General features: G+C 40.4%; 1 protein-coding gene and 2 long non-coding RNA genes across 8 annotated transcripts in view; 2 read left to right on the top strand and 1 right to left on the bottom strand.

The window, feature by feature from the left end:
* The window catches only part of LOC139609066 (uncharacterized), an 11,300-nt gene extending 4,899 nt beyond the window's left edge, over window positions 1-6,401 (top strand). The window contains exons 2-3 of the long non-coding RNA XR_011685147.1: window positions 4,126-4,234; window positions 6,267-6,401. This is a non-coding gene — a long non-coding RNA (uncharacterized lncRNA). The remainder of the gene's footprint in view (window positions 1-4,125; window positions 4,235-6,266) is intronic.
* Window positions 1-16,133, bottom strand: part of LOC139609052 (cilia- and flagella-associated protein 337) — a 17,641-nt gene extending 1,508 nt beyond the window's left edge. The window contains exons 1-18 of one of the 5 annotated variants that reach the window (XM_071463289.1): window positions 14,525-16,133; window positions 12,864-13,110; window positions 12,554-12,700; window positions 11,340-11,462; window positions 11,087-11,258; window positions 10,939-10,985; window positions 10,712-10,849; window positions 10,325-10,513; window positions 9,391-9,582; window positions 8,842-9,315; window positions 8,550-8,699; window positions 6,244-6,428; window positions 5,199-5,338; window positions 4,330-4,478; window positions 4,043-4,254; window positions 1,637-1,776; window positions 908-960; window positions 613-739 (exon numbers count right to left, since the gene is read on the bottom strand). In XM_071463289.1, the coding sequence (XP_071319390.1) occupies window positions 650-739; window positions 908-960; window positions 1,637-1,776; window positions 4,043-4,254; window positions 4,330-4,478; window positions 5,199-5,338; window positions 6,244-6,428; window positions 8,550-8,699; window positions 8,842-9,315; window positions 9,391-9,582; window positions 10,325-10,513; window positions 10,712-10,849; window positions 10,939-10,985; window positions 11,087-11,258; window positions 11,340-11,462; window positions 12,554-12,700; window positions 12,864-13,110; window positions 14,525-14,595 (2,919 nt within the window). In that variant the 5' untranslated portion in view covers window positions 14,596-16,133 and the 3' untranslated portion in view covers window positions 613-649. Of the gene's footprint in view, window positions 1-612; window positions 740-907; window positions 961-1,636; window positions 1,777-4,038; window positions 4,255-4,329; window positions 4,479-5,198; window positions 5,339-6,243; window positions 6,429-8,549; window positions 8,700-8,841; window positions 9,316-9,390; window positions 9,583-10,324; window positions 10,514-10,711; window positions 10,850-10,938; window positions 10,986-11,086; window positions 11,259-11,339; window positions 11,463-12,027; window positions 12,158-12,553; window positions 12,701-12,863; window positions 13,121-14,524 lie in introns of those variants that run through there. The other 4 variants (XM_071463290.1, XM_071463293.1, XM_071463292.1 and 1 more) reach the window with 4 other exon arrangements.
* Window positions 11,451-13,130, top strand: LOC139609067 (uncharacterized). 2 transcript variants are annotated; one of them, XR_011685148.1, is made up of 3 exons: window positions 11,451-11,576; window positions 12,570-12,649; window positions 12,998-13,130. It is a non-coding gene; the product is annotated as an uncharacterized lncRNA (long non-coding RNA). The 2 variants fall into 2 exon arrangements; XR_011685149.1 differs by lacking the exon at window positions 11,451-11,576 and adding an exon at window positions 11,596-12,010.

Raw genomic sequence — 16,133 nt, 5'->3', positions numbered from 1 at the left:
ATAGCTGGTTGCCAGTCCAAGTGTGACTCATAAAACATTAGGATAAATAAAACAGGAAATTTAAAACAGCAAAACAAAGGTAATCCAATGATCTGTAAAACAATAATGTTAAAAACATTAAAAGCTGAATGAATGTTTCTGAGGCCGAGCAAAACACTCATAAAGACTGAATAAAAATATTGCAGATTTCAGGTAAATGCTCAGAGAAACAAAATCCTGCAAGGTTAGACAGTGGGTCCTGCTTGAGGCATAGCTGAAGGCGGCGACTGTTCTGTTGTGATGGAAGTCCTGAAGACTAGTTTTAAGGCATCATTTCTGAGTGTGGGCTGTGTGCATTTCTCTGCAGATTGAGCGCTTGACACTTTCACAGTATTAATATACACCTAGACCTGCTTTATAATATATCTCACTTTCTTTTTTCACAGTTTTTTTTTTTCACACAATTTTTGGCTTAAGCACAAAACTGGAAGTGCAATGAAAAAAGATGAAATAGATGAATTATTTGTTGTAAATGTCACTAGGTGCCAACAGAACATAAAGATCAGGGATTCATCAAGGCAGCAGGAGGAAAAAAAAGACAGGATAAGATTCAGCAATCAGTACGAAACTCACCTGCAGGAACAGAGTCTGACGAGGCGAACTAAACCAATCAACAGTGATTGCTGTGTTGACTGTCATCAAACAGGCGTCTCCTGTGGCAACATGAAGCTACTGTCTGGCAAAAGTCCTCACACAGATACTGACGCACACAGAAGCACAGATGATGGTTGGGTGGGTGGATGGTTGAGCATGCATGGAGGGATGGAAAGAAGACAACTGAGATGAGAATGACAAATGTGTGTGTGAATGGTTTCAACGTCCACAGTGTTTACACTCATCAGCAGCTGGTTGTGTGTTTGTGGGTTACCATGGGTTGCTGAGGCTGCTCCTGCTCATTCTCTAGTGGGCTGGTGGATGAAGCTAAAGTGGATGACAAGAGACAACATTAAGTGAGTTAGTGTGTGTGTGTGTGTGTGTGTGTGTGTATGTGTGTGTGTGTGTGAGTGTGTCTGCCTGGGTGTGGTTGCAGAGAAAGCACAGTTAATCGCTTATTTTGGCAATTTCTGAGTAACGGGCAGACAGTGAAGGGAAAGTGTAGGAAATGTCTTGCAGATACACACACACACACTGAGCCACGCACGCACAAATCTTGAGCTTTTGTGCACTTTTAAAAATCTGGCCCGCATCTCTGGAGCAGAACATTGCCCAAATGTTCCCAAGCTGAGCTCCAGACTTTGGAGGAGGAGAATGTGAAGAATGCTCTGACTCTCCTCTTCATAATGTGGTGAAATTGGACATGATTGAATCACAGTATCGGGTTTAATTAGCTTGGAAGGCCATCCTGACCTGTACGTTTAACCCATTTTTATGGATATCTCAAGCAGCAGCTACACACACTCATACACATGTAGAAGGATTCTGACAGAAGTGGTAATTACTGGAAGGGACAGTCTCAGTATGAAGCCACATGGGAGTAGAGCAGCCCTAGGTCAGCGAGAGGCTATCTGTGTGTGTGTGTGTGTGTGTGTGTGTGTGTGTGTGTGTGTGTGTGTGTGTATGCAACACCTTAAAACACCTGTTAGCACTAAATGGTTACCTTCAGAACGGCATTCATCCTGTGAAGTTTCACTGTTGGTGGTGTCAAGTGCTTGACCTTTGACCTTGTTGGGTCCCACTCCATCACTTTCAGTCCTCCCCTCCTCATCTGTATCTTCCCTGAGGTTGTTCTGCGTCTCCCTGTGGGTGTCAGAGCCCAAAGATATCACCCTTTGCTGAAGGGAATCCACTTGTGCAAACACAAAGCTGTTTACTTTAGATAGAGTTTTCCCAGCTTGGCTCACGTCAAGGTCCTGAAGCCGCACAGGACTCAGATCAGTGATCTCTGTTGGATGATATTTTGTCACAGAGTCTGATATCTGTGAGGATGTTTGTTGCTAGATTTGATTTAAACCAGAACTGTAGCTGTTCTCCATCTCTGTGGTGTAGTTGGCTGCACTTGAGGACTCTGTATGCTCCTTCTCCTTCGTGTATCAGTGTGTCTGTGTGTGTGTGCATCTTAGAACTGCTTTACTTGGTAAATTAAAACTGACATTATAATTTCAACACAGGCAAGATCTCAACTTCATGGATGAACAAGTCAATAAAAGCCCACAGAGAAATTTCACATTGATTAGCTGTTAAAAAAAGCATCTGAGTGGTTCTAGACGTTCCTGGTGAAATCAGGCTACAAAGACTTTAAAGGATAATTGTTGCATCTTGAGTCTAATTTCAGTAGTTTTGATTAAACTCACTAAGTTAATGCTGAGATAATGGCTGAGATCTGGCAGTGTGCTAACTTTGCAGTCAGAAGCCTGATGGGGCATGAAACACAAGTTGGATGATCATACAGCTAATAAGCAAACCCCGATGTCAGCCAAACTAAGGCAAGCAATTAGTTTACATCCTAACTTCCTGGTTCAACTCACAACTGCTGTAGTTGTGGTTTCAATAATCTTGCTAAACACATGCTTATAACCAGTCAGATCGTCTGGACAAGTCTCTTCCCTGTTGTTATTGCAGAGATGTTGCCAGATCATAATGTTACTTCGGTATGTACAAGCTGATACAAATTGTACAAAAATGTCTTGTGTAATTATGTACACATGGAATTCATTGATGTAAAGGAATTCTAATTATTTCTTTATAACATTAAGAAGTACTGACTAAATAGGCATCGATCAAAAGCATCCATAAGTATTATTTATTAAGAGATACAGTGAAAACTCCACTGTCAGGGCCTTAAAATATGTGATAGTAAAAACACTATTTTCTGACTGGTTTCAAATTTATTATTGTATAGACCAAAAAAGAAAATCTGAAATATACAAGACTTTTGAGAGCAACAGCAGACACACTGAAATACTGTCTAAAGCTCCATTCAGAAGCCACAGAGACAGTGGCAGACAGATGGGAAGGCAGTGAGAGGAGCATAGCAGAGAAGTTGATGCAAGTAATAAAACTGACTTCTAGACCACTAAATTTTTCTCGCTCACTCTCTTCCTTCAACACACACACCTATGCACTAAATCACCCTAACCGATAATTTAAATTTCAATACAATCATCCATGTGGTACGTCTTCATTCAGCGACCACAGGCAGCCATCGGCAGCATGTCTTGACAAGAGTTAAACCATAGTGTTAAACGATGTAATGATTTTGCTCTGCTGTGAGATTCATATATTCAGACTTGTGCGTTCTGACTCTGTGTTTCACTTTGACTGCACTTTCTTGTCCTCTCAAATTAAATTACTTTGAACAGTTCCCTCCTTTATGGCCCATGTTACCTAACATGTGACAGAAATACAGTCAAGCACACAGCAAAGGCCCACACTAAGCCAGAGTTTATGACCTTTAACCACACTGAGGTTTTCTATTAAAGACTCAAACGGTTGTGAAAACAACGAGGGAAGTTTCTTTTGGCTGATGAATGTCTCTACACAACATTCACTATATTAGATTTGGCACATATACCTTAGGGCTCACTGCTCTGTATCTGATACTGGCAGTCTTGATATACCAGGTACAATCTGCGAGGGCTGGTAGAATTGAATGATCAAATCCCAAAAAAAGACTACTATGTTTACACACGTCATCCTCAAAATTTGGACTGTATAATCGAATATGCTTCACAGCAGCATGTGTGCAGTCATATTTAGCATTTATGGCCTCCATGGTCATGATGCTCCAACAACAGAAAGGTTAGCAAGCCACTAAGTGAAACAGGAAGTCGATCTGTTAACCCTCAGTGTACGGTAAGTTTGTCAGCTGAGAAAAGAGGTGAATTTTTTATTTTCTCTCTGAATTTGGCATGTTTTATCTCCCCTCTGATTTTGCTTCATGCATTTAAATATAATTTGGTCATAGATGTACCTTTGATGGTTAAACTCAGTGTACAGCCGATTCCAAGCCCCCTTTAAATAGTTTTCATTCTTCCTGCTATGTGATATATACTCATAAACTCACCTCTGGTATGCAGCTGCATCAGTGATATTCCACATCACCTCCTGTCCAAAAGATCCCACATGATCTCCGTCCTTTGTCCACAGTCCAGCGGAGCCGTCAGCCGAGGCTGTGAGGACGAACAGTCTGTCAGCCACCTCGAGGACTTCCACACTTACTAACCCTCTCTTATGTGCCTTCCAACACTGCAGCAGGGTAGGCCGCTCACACACTGACTGTGTAGAAAGAGAATACCTGAAGTACGTGGGGATATGCAGTACACGTTGCATTTTTTCTTGACACCAGCTCACCTTGTGTCGGATGTCCAGTGCATAGTGAGAGATGTCCCAGATCTGAAGCCAGCCTGTTGTGTCTCCAGAGACCAGGATGGTGTTTTTAGACTGATCTGAGCTCAGGCTCAGCACGCGCACGCCTGGCTGCTCTGGAGCATAAAACTGACCTGCGATAAGGAGAAGAATCAGAATTGTGAAAATGCACTCTTCCAAACATAAGGAAGCCAAATAAAATCTAGCGGTATTTTTGTTTTAGCAACAGGCTCCTGTAGGTTTTTATGAGCAGTAGACAGTCCAGAGGGAGCAGAGTTGGTTCACTTAAGTTGCATGCAAGCAAATCTATTTATATCCAGATTTTGTGCCAATTTCAAGAATACTGTTTTTTACATAAAATGACAAATGTGCTTTTGAGACAAATTGCTGCCTTTTAACGCTTTCTGTTATGTCACACATCTCCCTGTTATGTCACGATCTCAAATTCCTCTCTGCTAGAAAAATGCATGGACACATACACAGACCTATGCACACCGGATAACTCATACACACACATACGCCCATGCACGCTCGTACACATATGTAGCGGTCGCAGTGCATGAATCCCACACCACTAAACACAGATGGGATCTGGAAAGAGACATAGTTGTGGGCTGCCATTCCTGGCGGCCCACAAATATGTCCAAGTCGACGGTTCAGCCTGACTGTCACTGCTCTGGCTGTGTGTAAATACATCTTACAGGAGGATCATTAAAGGTGACGGCCGCTTGTCAACTGCTCGTACAGTTTAGTGCCTCCACCTCCTCATACTGTCAGAGACCTATTTTAAATTTATGTAATATAATTTTGCACATCAGTCCCAATTGCAGCTCTTTCTTCAGTGTCTCATTCACCATAAGTATGAGTCTGTCCAGTGATACTCCAGAAGGACAGACAGCCAGCCTGCGATGACACCAGGACACCTCGGTTTCTCAGCTCTCTGCTGCCAGCTCGATGCTGCAGGAACAAGAGACTGTCCACAGGGGGCACAACTCTGGAATCACACAAAACAGACAATGTACTATAGGTTAGCCCCCACTAAGGATGCAGTCCTGGAGACCACCAGTCTCAGTTCAATTGGGCATCTGATCCTTAACTTCAGTGGTGCCAGGATTTGGAATGAGTTAACTTTGGCACAATAAAATAATAATTATCCATCACAATTTTAAAAAGAAGGCCAAATTATAGCTTACGACAAACACAAAAGTGTCCATTACCATCCAAGACTGAAGTGATTTTACTGATCATTATGTAGTTATTCATTGCATATGGTTTCCTAGATCTTTGCTATCTTTACATGAAGGTCCACAATGGAAATAAGCACAGAAAAATGAATGAATTATTTTCAAGCAAAAATACCAAATATTCTCTAATACCAGCCTCAATTGTAAGGATTTGCCACTGTCATTTGTCTAATGCAATAATAAAATGGAATAGCTGTGGAATATCAAGCAATTTTAAGATATCACCTTGGGCTTTAATAAACTATGATCTGTATTTTTCATAGTTTTCTGACATCTTATGATAATCAAATAACTAGAAAATTATCTGAAGATTAACTAAAAAGAAAATAATTATTAACTGCAGCCTTAGAAATAAGTCTTTCTTTTGTTATCCCTAACATTTTTGTCGAGCAATTAAAGAAGACTGTTCTGTAAAACCTCATTAGTGATATATGATAACCATTAATAACATATAAACAAATAAACACATCAAAGAATTATAGTGACCGATGAATTATCTTGTCAAAACCTCTGAGTGAGATACATTAAGTTTCATTACATCTGTTCATTAATGTTTATGATATCACAAGTGATGGATGAAGTGATGAGACAGTATATGTCTAAGTTATAATGAGTGTATGTTGGTGATTCATAAATGTATGTTGTTCCCCCTCACCCTGCCTGTCTCTCTCTCTGTAGGTGGAGTAGTGGTCCCTGTGTCTCCAGCCTCCAGATGATGACCTCTCCATCATGGCTTGCCGTGGCAACGACTCCCAGAGCAGAACAATGACACACAGCCAGGATGTCTGACTTATGGACGCCGCTGGACTTCCACGACGTGTCTGCTCTCACGTACAAGTCCTAGGGAAACATTTATATACAGTATTGAGACTGAATATCACTTGTTTAAGGAGTTTTGTGCTTTACCACAAAAACAATACAACATTGTCTTCAGGCTCTAACGTGTGCATGGGACCTTCTGGTTGTAATTTTGAAACTCTGCACATCACTTCCCACTGTGGGATAATTTACAAACAGTCTACAGGCACATGTAATTGTTTGGGTTTCCTTCTTGGAAAGCAGCTCTGTTTCCTTCTGTGGTTTACTGATTTTGTTTACACCTCTGGGCTACAATGTTGTGGTCAGCTCTTTAAAATTGACTATCTGGAAGCTCAGCATGGTTGTCGTCACAGAAAACCTGGTGCAGATGTCTTGCGTGGCACGGATGACTTTGATCACACCAGGGCGATGTGTAAATATACGCTTAATTTACGTAACTCGCTGATATCAGGTCATTCCCTAAAAGTTTTCTTGGACTTAAAATGTTTTCTCAAAAGCCTGCCTCTGCTGACGCAGGGGGCTTTACAATGGGAAACATTAGGAATGGGGGAAAACAGCATGAAGAATTTGCTGTAGAAGCACGAATACTGAATGTTCTTCTGTCTTTAAGGGATGAATTTAACCACAGAGCAGATGGAACTTAAAGGTTGAGAGGTAAAATGTAACACAGGAATTTGAGGTGTGAAAATATGCACGTCTGCACACCCAGACTTTTGTCTTACATTGCACTTCATTCCGGTTTACACTGGCACCTTCACTGGCACTGGCAATGCTTCATCTTTACTTCTTATGCCCTGTGTATAAATGTCTAGCTGCACGCCCTGTAAAAATGTTATCATGTTTTTACCGGCACTACAAAGACATAAAAATTATGATATAAAGTTATGACAGAATTATTGGATTAAATTAGATTTGTGCTATTATTGCAGGAAATATGTTCTGAGGCTAATTTGGGGCAAAGTGTTTAAAGTCTGTATCAGATTAGTCACCATGGTGACAGCTATTTGTGTGGGACTCATCATCCTGTATTCAACATCTGGGGAAGAAGTTGTGGCAAAGCAAATGTCTGAAGGCTAAGACACTGGTTGGGTGACCAGTTTTTTTTTTGTTTTTTTTTTAACATCTTGATATATCTATGTTTTTTGGTCATTGGTAAATGTTTGTGCTGCACTTCACCTGTCAATCAAAAGCTTCTATAACATATTTAATGCTGTGATTATGTGCCGATGCTCAGAGTAGTTACACTATTATTCGTCCATTTTTCCAAACAAATGGCTATTACTGACAGAAACATGACAAATGACTTCCTGTTCAGCAGAGCATTTTTCCCTGAATAGATCCACCAGACATGAATGTTTTGCACAAAGAATGCAGGAATTCCTGGCATTTTGATTTAGATTTTATTTTGTTTTCCAAATCACACTGAATATTCTCAGCACTACCTCGGGTTTGATATGTAAGATACCCTATACACGTTTTGACCACAAGTAATGGTTGTGGATACTCAATCCTGCTGATGGTTTCGTGCTATTCCACTGAGTTTATTGTGGTCATGTGCCACAAAATACAGCAATGCACCAATGGAAGACAGACTTCTTGCAAGCAACATATATATATAAACAATATAGGTTTTCTGGTCAAATTCTTTCAAAAAAACGGGTTTTGCAAATGTCTTAAGAGACGGGATATGCATTCCACATGCTTATTATATATCAAGAATATACATAGTGTGTTTTGGTATGAAGCAGTGGCTGAAAACATAGTTTTGTTTGTTTACAAAAACTTCACAGGGTACCTTTAATGTTTTTCCCTGATTGTCTCTTGTCTTTCAATTAAATACAATTAAAAAAAAATAGCAGGTTAAAATACTATTTTGTTGCATCTGTTATAAACTAAAAGATAAACTTAACAGCAATTAAACTTCCTCTGAAAATCTTGTTTTTACTCATCTCCAGTGGTTTAACTTGACCCTGTGACATCATTATTGGGTGTGCGCAGAGGTGAAACAGGCTTAAAACTTTCAACCAGAAAGTGGAGTGAAATCCTGCTTTTCAGTCTGGGTTTGAGTTACTTATAAAGAAAATCATATTTATTTATGTATAATGGCTGTGGATTATCAATTTATAACAACTTTCATTTTACCTTGGCTGCTGCAATGTCATACTGAATGATCCGCTGGCTCCATCCCACAGCCAGCAGCTTGTTGTCATGGAGACAGGTCAACCTGGTGACTTCAGAGTTGGTGACAGGCTCCAGCTTGTGCAGGTTAAGGCCATTGAGTAAATTCCACACCTGCAGTGCAAGAGGGACCGCTCATTCTCAAACTCTTTTTTAATGGTCTCATACATTTGAAATACAGATGCGTGCAACTTCCTGTATATAAGGTTCCAGCTGTATTTTTGCACAAACTAAAAGACAAGATGTGGTTTCAGACCTTAATAGTGCCATTGCGAGCCCCTGTGATCAGTCTTCTGTGGGAGGAGTCTAGTGCCATGCAGATAAGTTCATCTTCTCCGTGAGTATTTAAGATCTGAAGCCGCCTCCTACCTGTCTCTACATCCCAGAGAGACACAGATGTGTTGGTATATCCAGTCACCACCTGTCTCAGGGTGGGGTTGTACAGAGCACAGGAGAGGGCCAGACCACTTTGAATTTCTGGTCCAACTTCCTTTCCTTCATGTGTCAACCATCCGCCCCCTCCTCTCCTCGTTTCTGCCAGATCGAGCAGCGCCAGGTAATCTTTGCATCCCACCACTAAATGAGGCTGTGTGTCTTCAGGAAGAGGAGGGAACAGCAACAGGAAAGGGAAGTTGCCATGTTCTGGGATTCGACCTGGCTGCAGGCATGGGAACTGCAGACGGACACTTTTCAGACAGTGATGTGTGGAAATGTCCCAAACCTTCAGCTCCTGACAAAAGAAAAAAAAACATTAGTCCAGTCAGAACAGTTTATTGTCTTCTAAACTTCATCTTTAATGACTCACAGCATCTCTGGAGTAGCTGAAGATCTGCCCAACAGGTTGGTAGATTGCAACATCCAATATAGTGGCGCGGTGACCCAGCAGTGTAGCTACAGGACGTGTGGTCACAAATCGAGTCCACAGTCTGACTGCTCGGTCACAACCTCCTGTGACCATTAACTGCAGACATTCATTGTAGTCAAAACATTTGGCCCCCTGAAAAAGAGACAAAAAGACCAACATTCATAAGCTGAAACAGACAGCTTATGAATGTCTCTCTTGGAAACTAAAGCATGGCCACTTTTCATGACACAAATCAAGTTAGCTGGTCTCATTAGTTTGCAGCACAGAGGAGTTTTAAAGTGTGGCTTTATTGTTAAAATGTCCAGACAGTTAATTGGAGTATAAAATGAAGTGCAACCACCCAGTTTAATAATGTTTTGTGCAACAGCATTACTTCTTTTCTCCACGGTTAGCGACACTGTCTGGAGCAAACTTTATAAATGAGTACGCTGACTCACATCTCATATTTGTTCATCTAGATAAAACTGGGTCGGGGTAATTCACTGAATGAGTTATGTAATATACCATGTGCATGGACCTTCAATACCATCTCAACAGTTTTTCTAGACTGATGGTTGATTTTCAAACCCTGACCCACCCAGTCAGGTCAGTGTTAACCTGACCAGAGTACTGTGACCGACACGTGTCTCTGTGACCTTGATCCTTGTAAAAAGTGGGTAACTACAAAAATAATTAGACTTCCCTCTTGCTTTTTTACAATTTATCTCCTCATATTTGTAAAATCAAGTCTACACATACACTGCTGATACATGAAAATATATACTCACTGAGTACTCTAAGCTATGAATCATAGTAATAGTTACTAAAGAGAATACAAAACACAGGCTTCAATCCACCATCTGATCAGGGAAATCCACCTTGTGATTTAAGTTACCTGATTCATTTTCCAAATGTACGGTTCCCGCTTTAGTGTCACATTCAAAAACACAACAGAGGTGGTGTCACTCTCTGAGGATGTCATGATGACATTGGTACTGGCCTCAAACATCACTCTGTTGATTGGTTCCTGATGGATGTTGGAGATATAACGGTAGGAGACCATGTTGCTGTGTTCACCCAGGTCCTGTTGTTGAGATAAGTAAGAGTGAATGTTTAAGAGTTGTTTTTAAAATTGGAGAATAATCAACAGGTACACGTCATTGCTGTCGGTCAGCTTCAGTAGTTTCTGCTGGGTACCTGCGAGGAACGTTTATCTGCAAAAACCAGACACTGAGCTCAGTAATTAAATAGCGATAAGAAAAATGAGATAGGTAAAGCTTACTGGGAAAAAGATCCTGTGTGGGCCATTCTGTTTCTTGGAGGGATTCTTAAAAAGACCTTTAGAGGGGTTCAAGAACCACATCAGGTGGACTCCTCCCTTTTCATCCCCCAGCAGCAGTAGGGGGGGACGGTCTGGACACTTGGAGGGACAACCACATAAATTTAAGTGACAAATTATTTGCTTTCAATGTGAATTCATACAGCATTTCAAAGAAACAGTGGTTGTACCTCAGCATCATGCCAGTAACAAAGAGCAGTGGGGACACTACGAAACCCTGGGAGCAAAGATGAGACAAAGAGACAGAGAATTTAGATTTTTGTGCAGTAATTAATTTTCATTAGTGATCAACTACTGCATGTTAGCAATCAAGTATACCAAATAGGTGGACATCCTCAAATACACCAGCTGCGGAGACATTGACAAAGTGCAAGTCCCTGCAGTCGGTTGCTATGGCAACCTTGTGAACGTTGCCCATATACACTGCATCAGTGGTCCAGCCTCTGAACCTCCTTGTGTTGGCCACTTCCTCCGTTGGGTCTCCAGCAAGCTGAGAAGTAAATGTAAAAAAGTGTGTGAGTGTGCTTGTATTTCCATGCAGATGTAAAAGCAGCACCATGATGTCACTCACCCCGAGAGTTTTGAGGATGTGTAGGCTGCTGTTCCAGACAGTGAGCTGACCCCCTTTACTGACACTTACATAGCGAAGTGGAGGAGGATGGGAAACAGTAACCACGCGCACCGTTGTCTCCCGCTGCATATGAGTAAATATAATTAATTTTAAAAAAGTTAGTGAAGGAAATAAAGTAATACTCGAAAAAATACACAGAGGGAGAATATAGAAAAGGAAATGCACAAGCTTAGTGTGGTGAGTAAACTTGTCATGTGTGCAACTTTTGTAGAAATTACTATCAAGATGCACAACTTTCATATTTATGTACCAGTATTATTCATTTGTTTGAGCCTATATGGAAGATTTGACTGCAGTCCTGGAGAGAAAAACAGCAAATCCCATCCCACCATGCCAAGCCTCACTTTCTGTCTATTCAAATGTGTTTCTCTGACTAAAATGCAGAATTGCTGCTACTGCTAAGTCACAATGACTGCTGTATAAACAGCCAATAAATGATGAAAATATAACCTGACCTGGAGTCAACAAATACAAAGCAGTTCTCACTTTTGACCACTAATAGGCTGTTAAACTAAACAAGCTAAAAGTCTTACCTTGCTAACATGGCTAGCATGTTAGCAAACATTTGATATCTTACACACAGCAGTTGCATTTCCAGCCACCTGATAAATGTAAGTTCAGTATTTACCTTGCTTTTCAGCTTTGTTTTGTTGAATACCAACTTATGAGAACAATATCCGCCTTTTTTAGCTTGCTAATGTTTGCCACCTTTTATCTCAACTGTTTTAGCAGTGTTGCTTAGCAGTGTGCTGACAACTTGTAAGTTAATAAGAAACATTTGTGACATAAAATAAAATAATTTGCCAAAACACCCTGCAAAGCTCTGTTTGAGAGCTATAGGGTGATAAAAATAAAAATGTTGGTTTGTCACCATGAGTTTCATTTAATTACATTTTTTAAAATACATGAACTGATTAAACTTTAAGTTTAGAGACGGTTGGGGTCAGGTAAAGGTTTGGTGTAGTTAAGTGAATTATAAGAATACTTTATTACTATTTATTTGTCAAACAAAAAAATTATAGAGAAAATAACCAAAAAAATAATAGATTCTCTCATACAAATAGGAGAGATGCTTTGTATTTTGTGCATGTCAGTGTAATTGTTTAAACACTGGAGCGTCCTACTAAGATGCACCATTCCTTCTCAATTCCTACCTTGTTGTGAGGGCAGTGTCTGATCTGAGGCTGGGAGTCCAGGAGAGCAGCTGTGGGGACGGAGGCGCGCTCTCGTTCAGTGTACTCCAGAAGCAGGTAGGAGCACAGCTGCTGCCACCTCACCTGTCCTGTGCAAGTGATATCTACCTACATATAAAGAAGTTTAAGAAAATCAGTGCCCTGATGACCAAGAAGCCATCATATACATTTTTGGATGGCAGATGGTGAGTTTATGCAGATGACGTGCTATTTAATGTAGCTTGTATGCTTTTCTTTCTTTTCACACAGACATCTCTTTATTTATACTTACCTCACTGAAAAATCTCTCAACCCATGTGTCCTCGATATCTGAACCAATCACAGACCTCAAAACCTCCCGAAACTCTTCGAACTTCATTCCATGCTCCTCATTTCCTCCTCTTTTCTTTCCACTCCTTCCACTAGGCCTGTCTTCACGTATCCGAACTCCAGCCTTTGGAGCAGTAAATGCATTTCTCAGGAGCTGCAGGTGCTCAGGGCTGAGTTTCTCAGCAGGGCTGACTCCACAGGCTGGATCACTGCAGGAGGGGGAGCAGCAATGATTGGGTGAAGGTGAACAATGTTAATTTGTGCAGAAATTGGACAGTTTTCAAGTTTGTGCTATTACTAAAATGTTTTACAAAGGGGCTAATATTCCCAGCAGTCTTTACAGTTACTCTTAAGTTGGGAGCTATTCTTAGTGTTGTGACTACAGTCCCTGAGTCCATTCCTCAGGTGGATTAGGTGTAGTGCGCTGGAACACAGCTTGATCAAAACATACAAATACATAAGCATTAGGGTATAAGTCTGTATGGAGGACTGGTGTCTGCTGAAGCCAAAGATCAGTCAGGGCTAAATTTGGTGTCTTTGCAACATTTATTTTAGTCTTTGCTCCTGAGTTTCAACAGTCTCTGGTGAAAGGCTTGTAGCAAAATGAATGCAGCACTCCCAAGTGGCAGAATTGGGACAACACACTACTGAGCCACACTAAAGTTTAAAATCACACTATGAAGTCTCATATAATGCATATCTTTCTGAGACACACAGGTGGTAGGAATATAAATAAACTGAATGGAGGTTCTTAATTTCTGTGCTTGGAGAATGCTGCAAAAGGGGAATAAGTGATGGGGGAATACGTTTGGTTCGGGGGGGATGTGTTCAAAAGATCAAAGTGTTTCTCACCACCAGCAGCTCCTGTGTGGCCCTGTTGCTCAGGGAGACTACAGACTTAAACAATAAGTCACATGTCTCAGCATTGTGAGCTCTTTTCCAGGTCCATCATGGCATGCATGAGTGGTTCTTTACATCATACACATTTCTCACAATCAATCAATGGAACCATAAAATAATTAAGCAATAAACATGTAGTGGGTTGCTGAAAAGGGGGATTTAAAAAGCTGTATCTGAACAAGGTTGTGGTGAAGCTGTGTGGGGAGGATGGATGGAGAAGTTCTTTTCTGTGTTTGGAGTGTTTAAGTGAAGAAAATATGTGAATTAAAAAAGTCCTTGGACAGACTGTGTTGCTAGTCTACAACTTCACCTCTGACTTGATGTTCAAGACTTGATATAAGTTGCTTTAATAGAGTAGGTAGATAGAGGACTGGATAGATGGACAGAGATGGAAGCAACATTTTGTTTTTACTAGGAGTTCATTTTTTTCGACAGAAGGCTATTTGAGGTGACAGGATATCAGAGGCCATGCACTAAACTTCATGCTTTGTGCATGAATATATTCAAGTATGGAATTCACTATCAGGTACTAATGAAAAAATGAAGACAGTATGATTAATATTATTGCAGTTATGTCCTGTGGTGTATCCTACATAGTATTTGCTGCATGCATAAACTAAAATAAATGGGATTTTACAGCATCAGGTCATACATGGTTAATTAACAATGATTGAAAGGAAATGGAATAATTGAAATGGATAATAAAAACTACAGAAAACTCACCAAAATCTGCTGTGCGGCACCTCTGTCTCATAAAGCACCCATGGATTTTTGTTGTTTTTGAAGGTATCCATACTGATAACCTGACCTTCACTGTCTAAACTGCTCTTTAAATTGTTCGAATACCAGAAACTGCTCCATCTTTTCCTGTTAATTTTTTAATTAACATTTAATCCAGAGTCGGCTCCATGTTTTTTAGCTCCATAACCTAGTGACGAACAAAGATTCAGCAGCCACAAGTTCCCCTTGAAAGCGCTGAGGCCAGTCTGAGATCATCACCGTGCTGAGAGTCAAAACATGCAGAGCCTTTGTTTCCACCCCTCGCTCTGTCTTTTCACGCAAACTGAATTTACTCAAACAAATCTTCTTGTATCCAGACAGGAAAGGAATGTCCACATCCATGGATCAATATGCCATCCGTCACAAGTGTTTGACCACACCGAAAAAAGGTAAGTAAACACATCACTGAAGAGAAGACCATGGAGAGATGGGTGTCTGCTGAGGGTAACAGAGCCAAAAACCCTGCAGACAAGCCCTCAGTGGGTTAATCATTTAAAGAGGCAAAGTTAGCTAGGACCCAGGAGTGTTAAGATTGGTAACTTCTGCAAAAGGACAGGTCAGCTGCTCAGACATAATGAGGACTATATGGAAATTAAATAATAAATTAGCCAACCTCCTGTGAAGACATATTTCAAGTCAAAAAGAGTAAAAGAAACAGGTGATGATACTTTGTCGTGTTCTTGTAACCATGCAGACATCTATAACTAATGCAATTTAATTATTAATACATGTTCAATTATTGCCAGGCAACCCACAGCAGTTTTGCTTAGTACTTCAGTGAGCAGGAGCTATCCAGAGTGGCCTCCTCCTATGTTTAATGAAGGTGTCCAAGTCCCAGTAGACTCTGGTCTGCTGGGCAATTCCTTGCACCTGATCTAATATTAGACCTACATACACCAGTAGCCTATACACCAGCTCAATTATCTACATGCAGTGACCAGCAATGGACTATTGTATGATGTCCGTCAATGGGTCTTCAAAGGTGACTTACACTGGAAGCACAAATGTAAAGTCACTGCCAATTCTACAAGGTAGATGAATAGATATGAATATAATTGAACAAATTGTGACGCCACTGATAATTTCAATTACACGTCTTCAGCTGCTGTTTACATGTTATTCAAAGTTATGAAAACACAGTCCCAGAAAGAACAGTAATGAAACGTTCATAATATATTAAACAGACAAATTACAGGGCTTCTGTCGCACCACTTACTACCCAGCAAAAAAAAAAAAAAACACAAACAAACAAACAAAAAAAAAACAATAAAACAAAAAAACCTTGGAGTGGAGTTGAGCTGCGTGTTGCTGGCCCGACTATCGACGTTATTTCCCCACACAGCCACTAGATGGAGCCACAGCAGCACACTTTGTCAGGTTAAAAGGAGTCTTTTTTATTATTATTATTAACACACTGCAAACATCCGATTCTCACTTGATTATAGTTTTTTTGTTTTGTTTTTTTTTAAGATTTAACCAAAAATCACTCGCTGTACGTATGTGCATTCATAAAGAGTCAACATAATATTCATGATCATATTTTAGATATAAT

Source organism: Trachinotus anak, unplaced genomic scaffold (genome assembly GCF_046630095.1).
Source record: "Trachinotus anak isolate AG129_WGS33_773 ecotype Australia unplaced genomic scaffold, CSIRO_AGI_Tana_v1 ptg000025l, whole genome shotgun sequence".
Taxonomy (NCBI): domain Eukaryota; kingdom Metazoa; phylum Chordata; class Actinopteri; order Carangiformes; family Carangidae; genus Trachinotus; species Trachinotus anak.
This window is presented reverse-complemented; position numbering and strand designations above follow the sequence as displayed.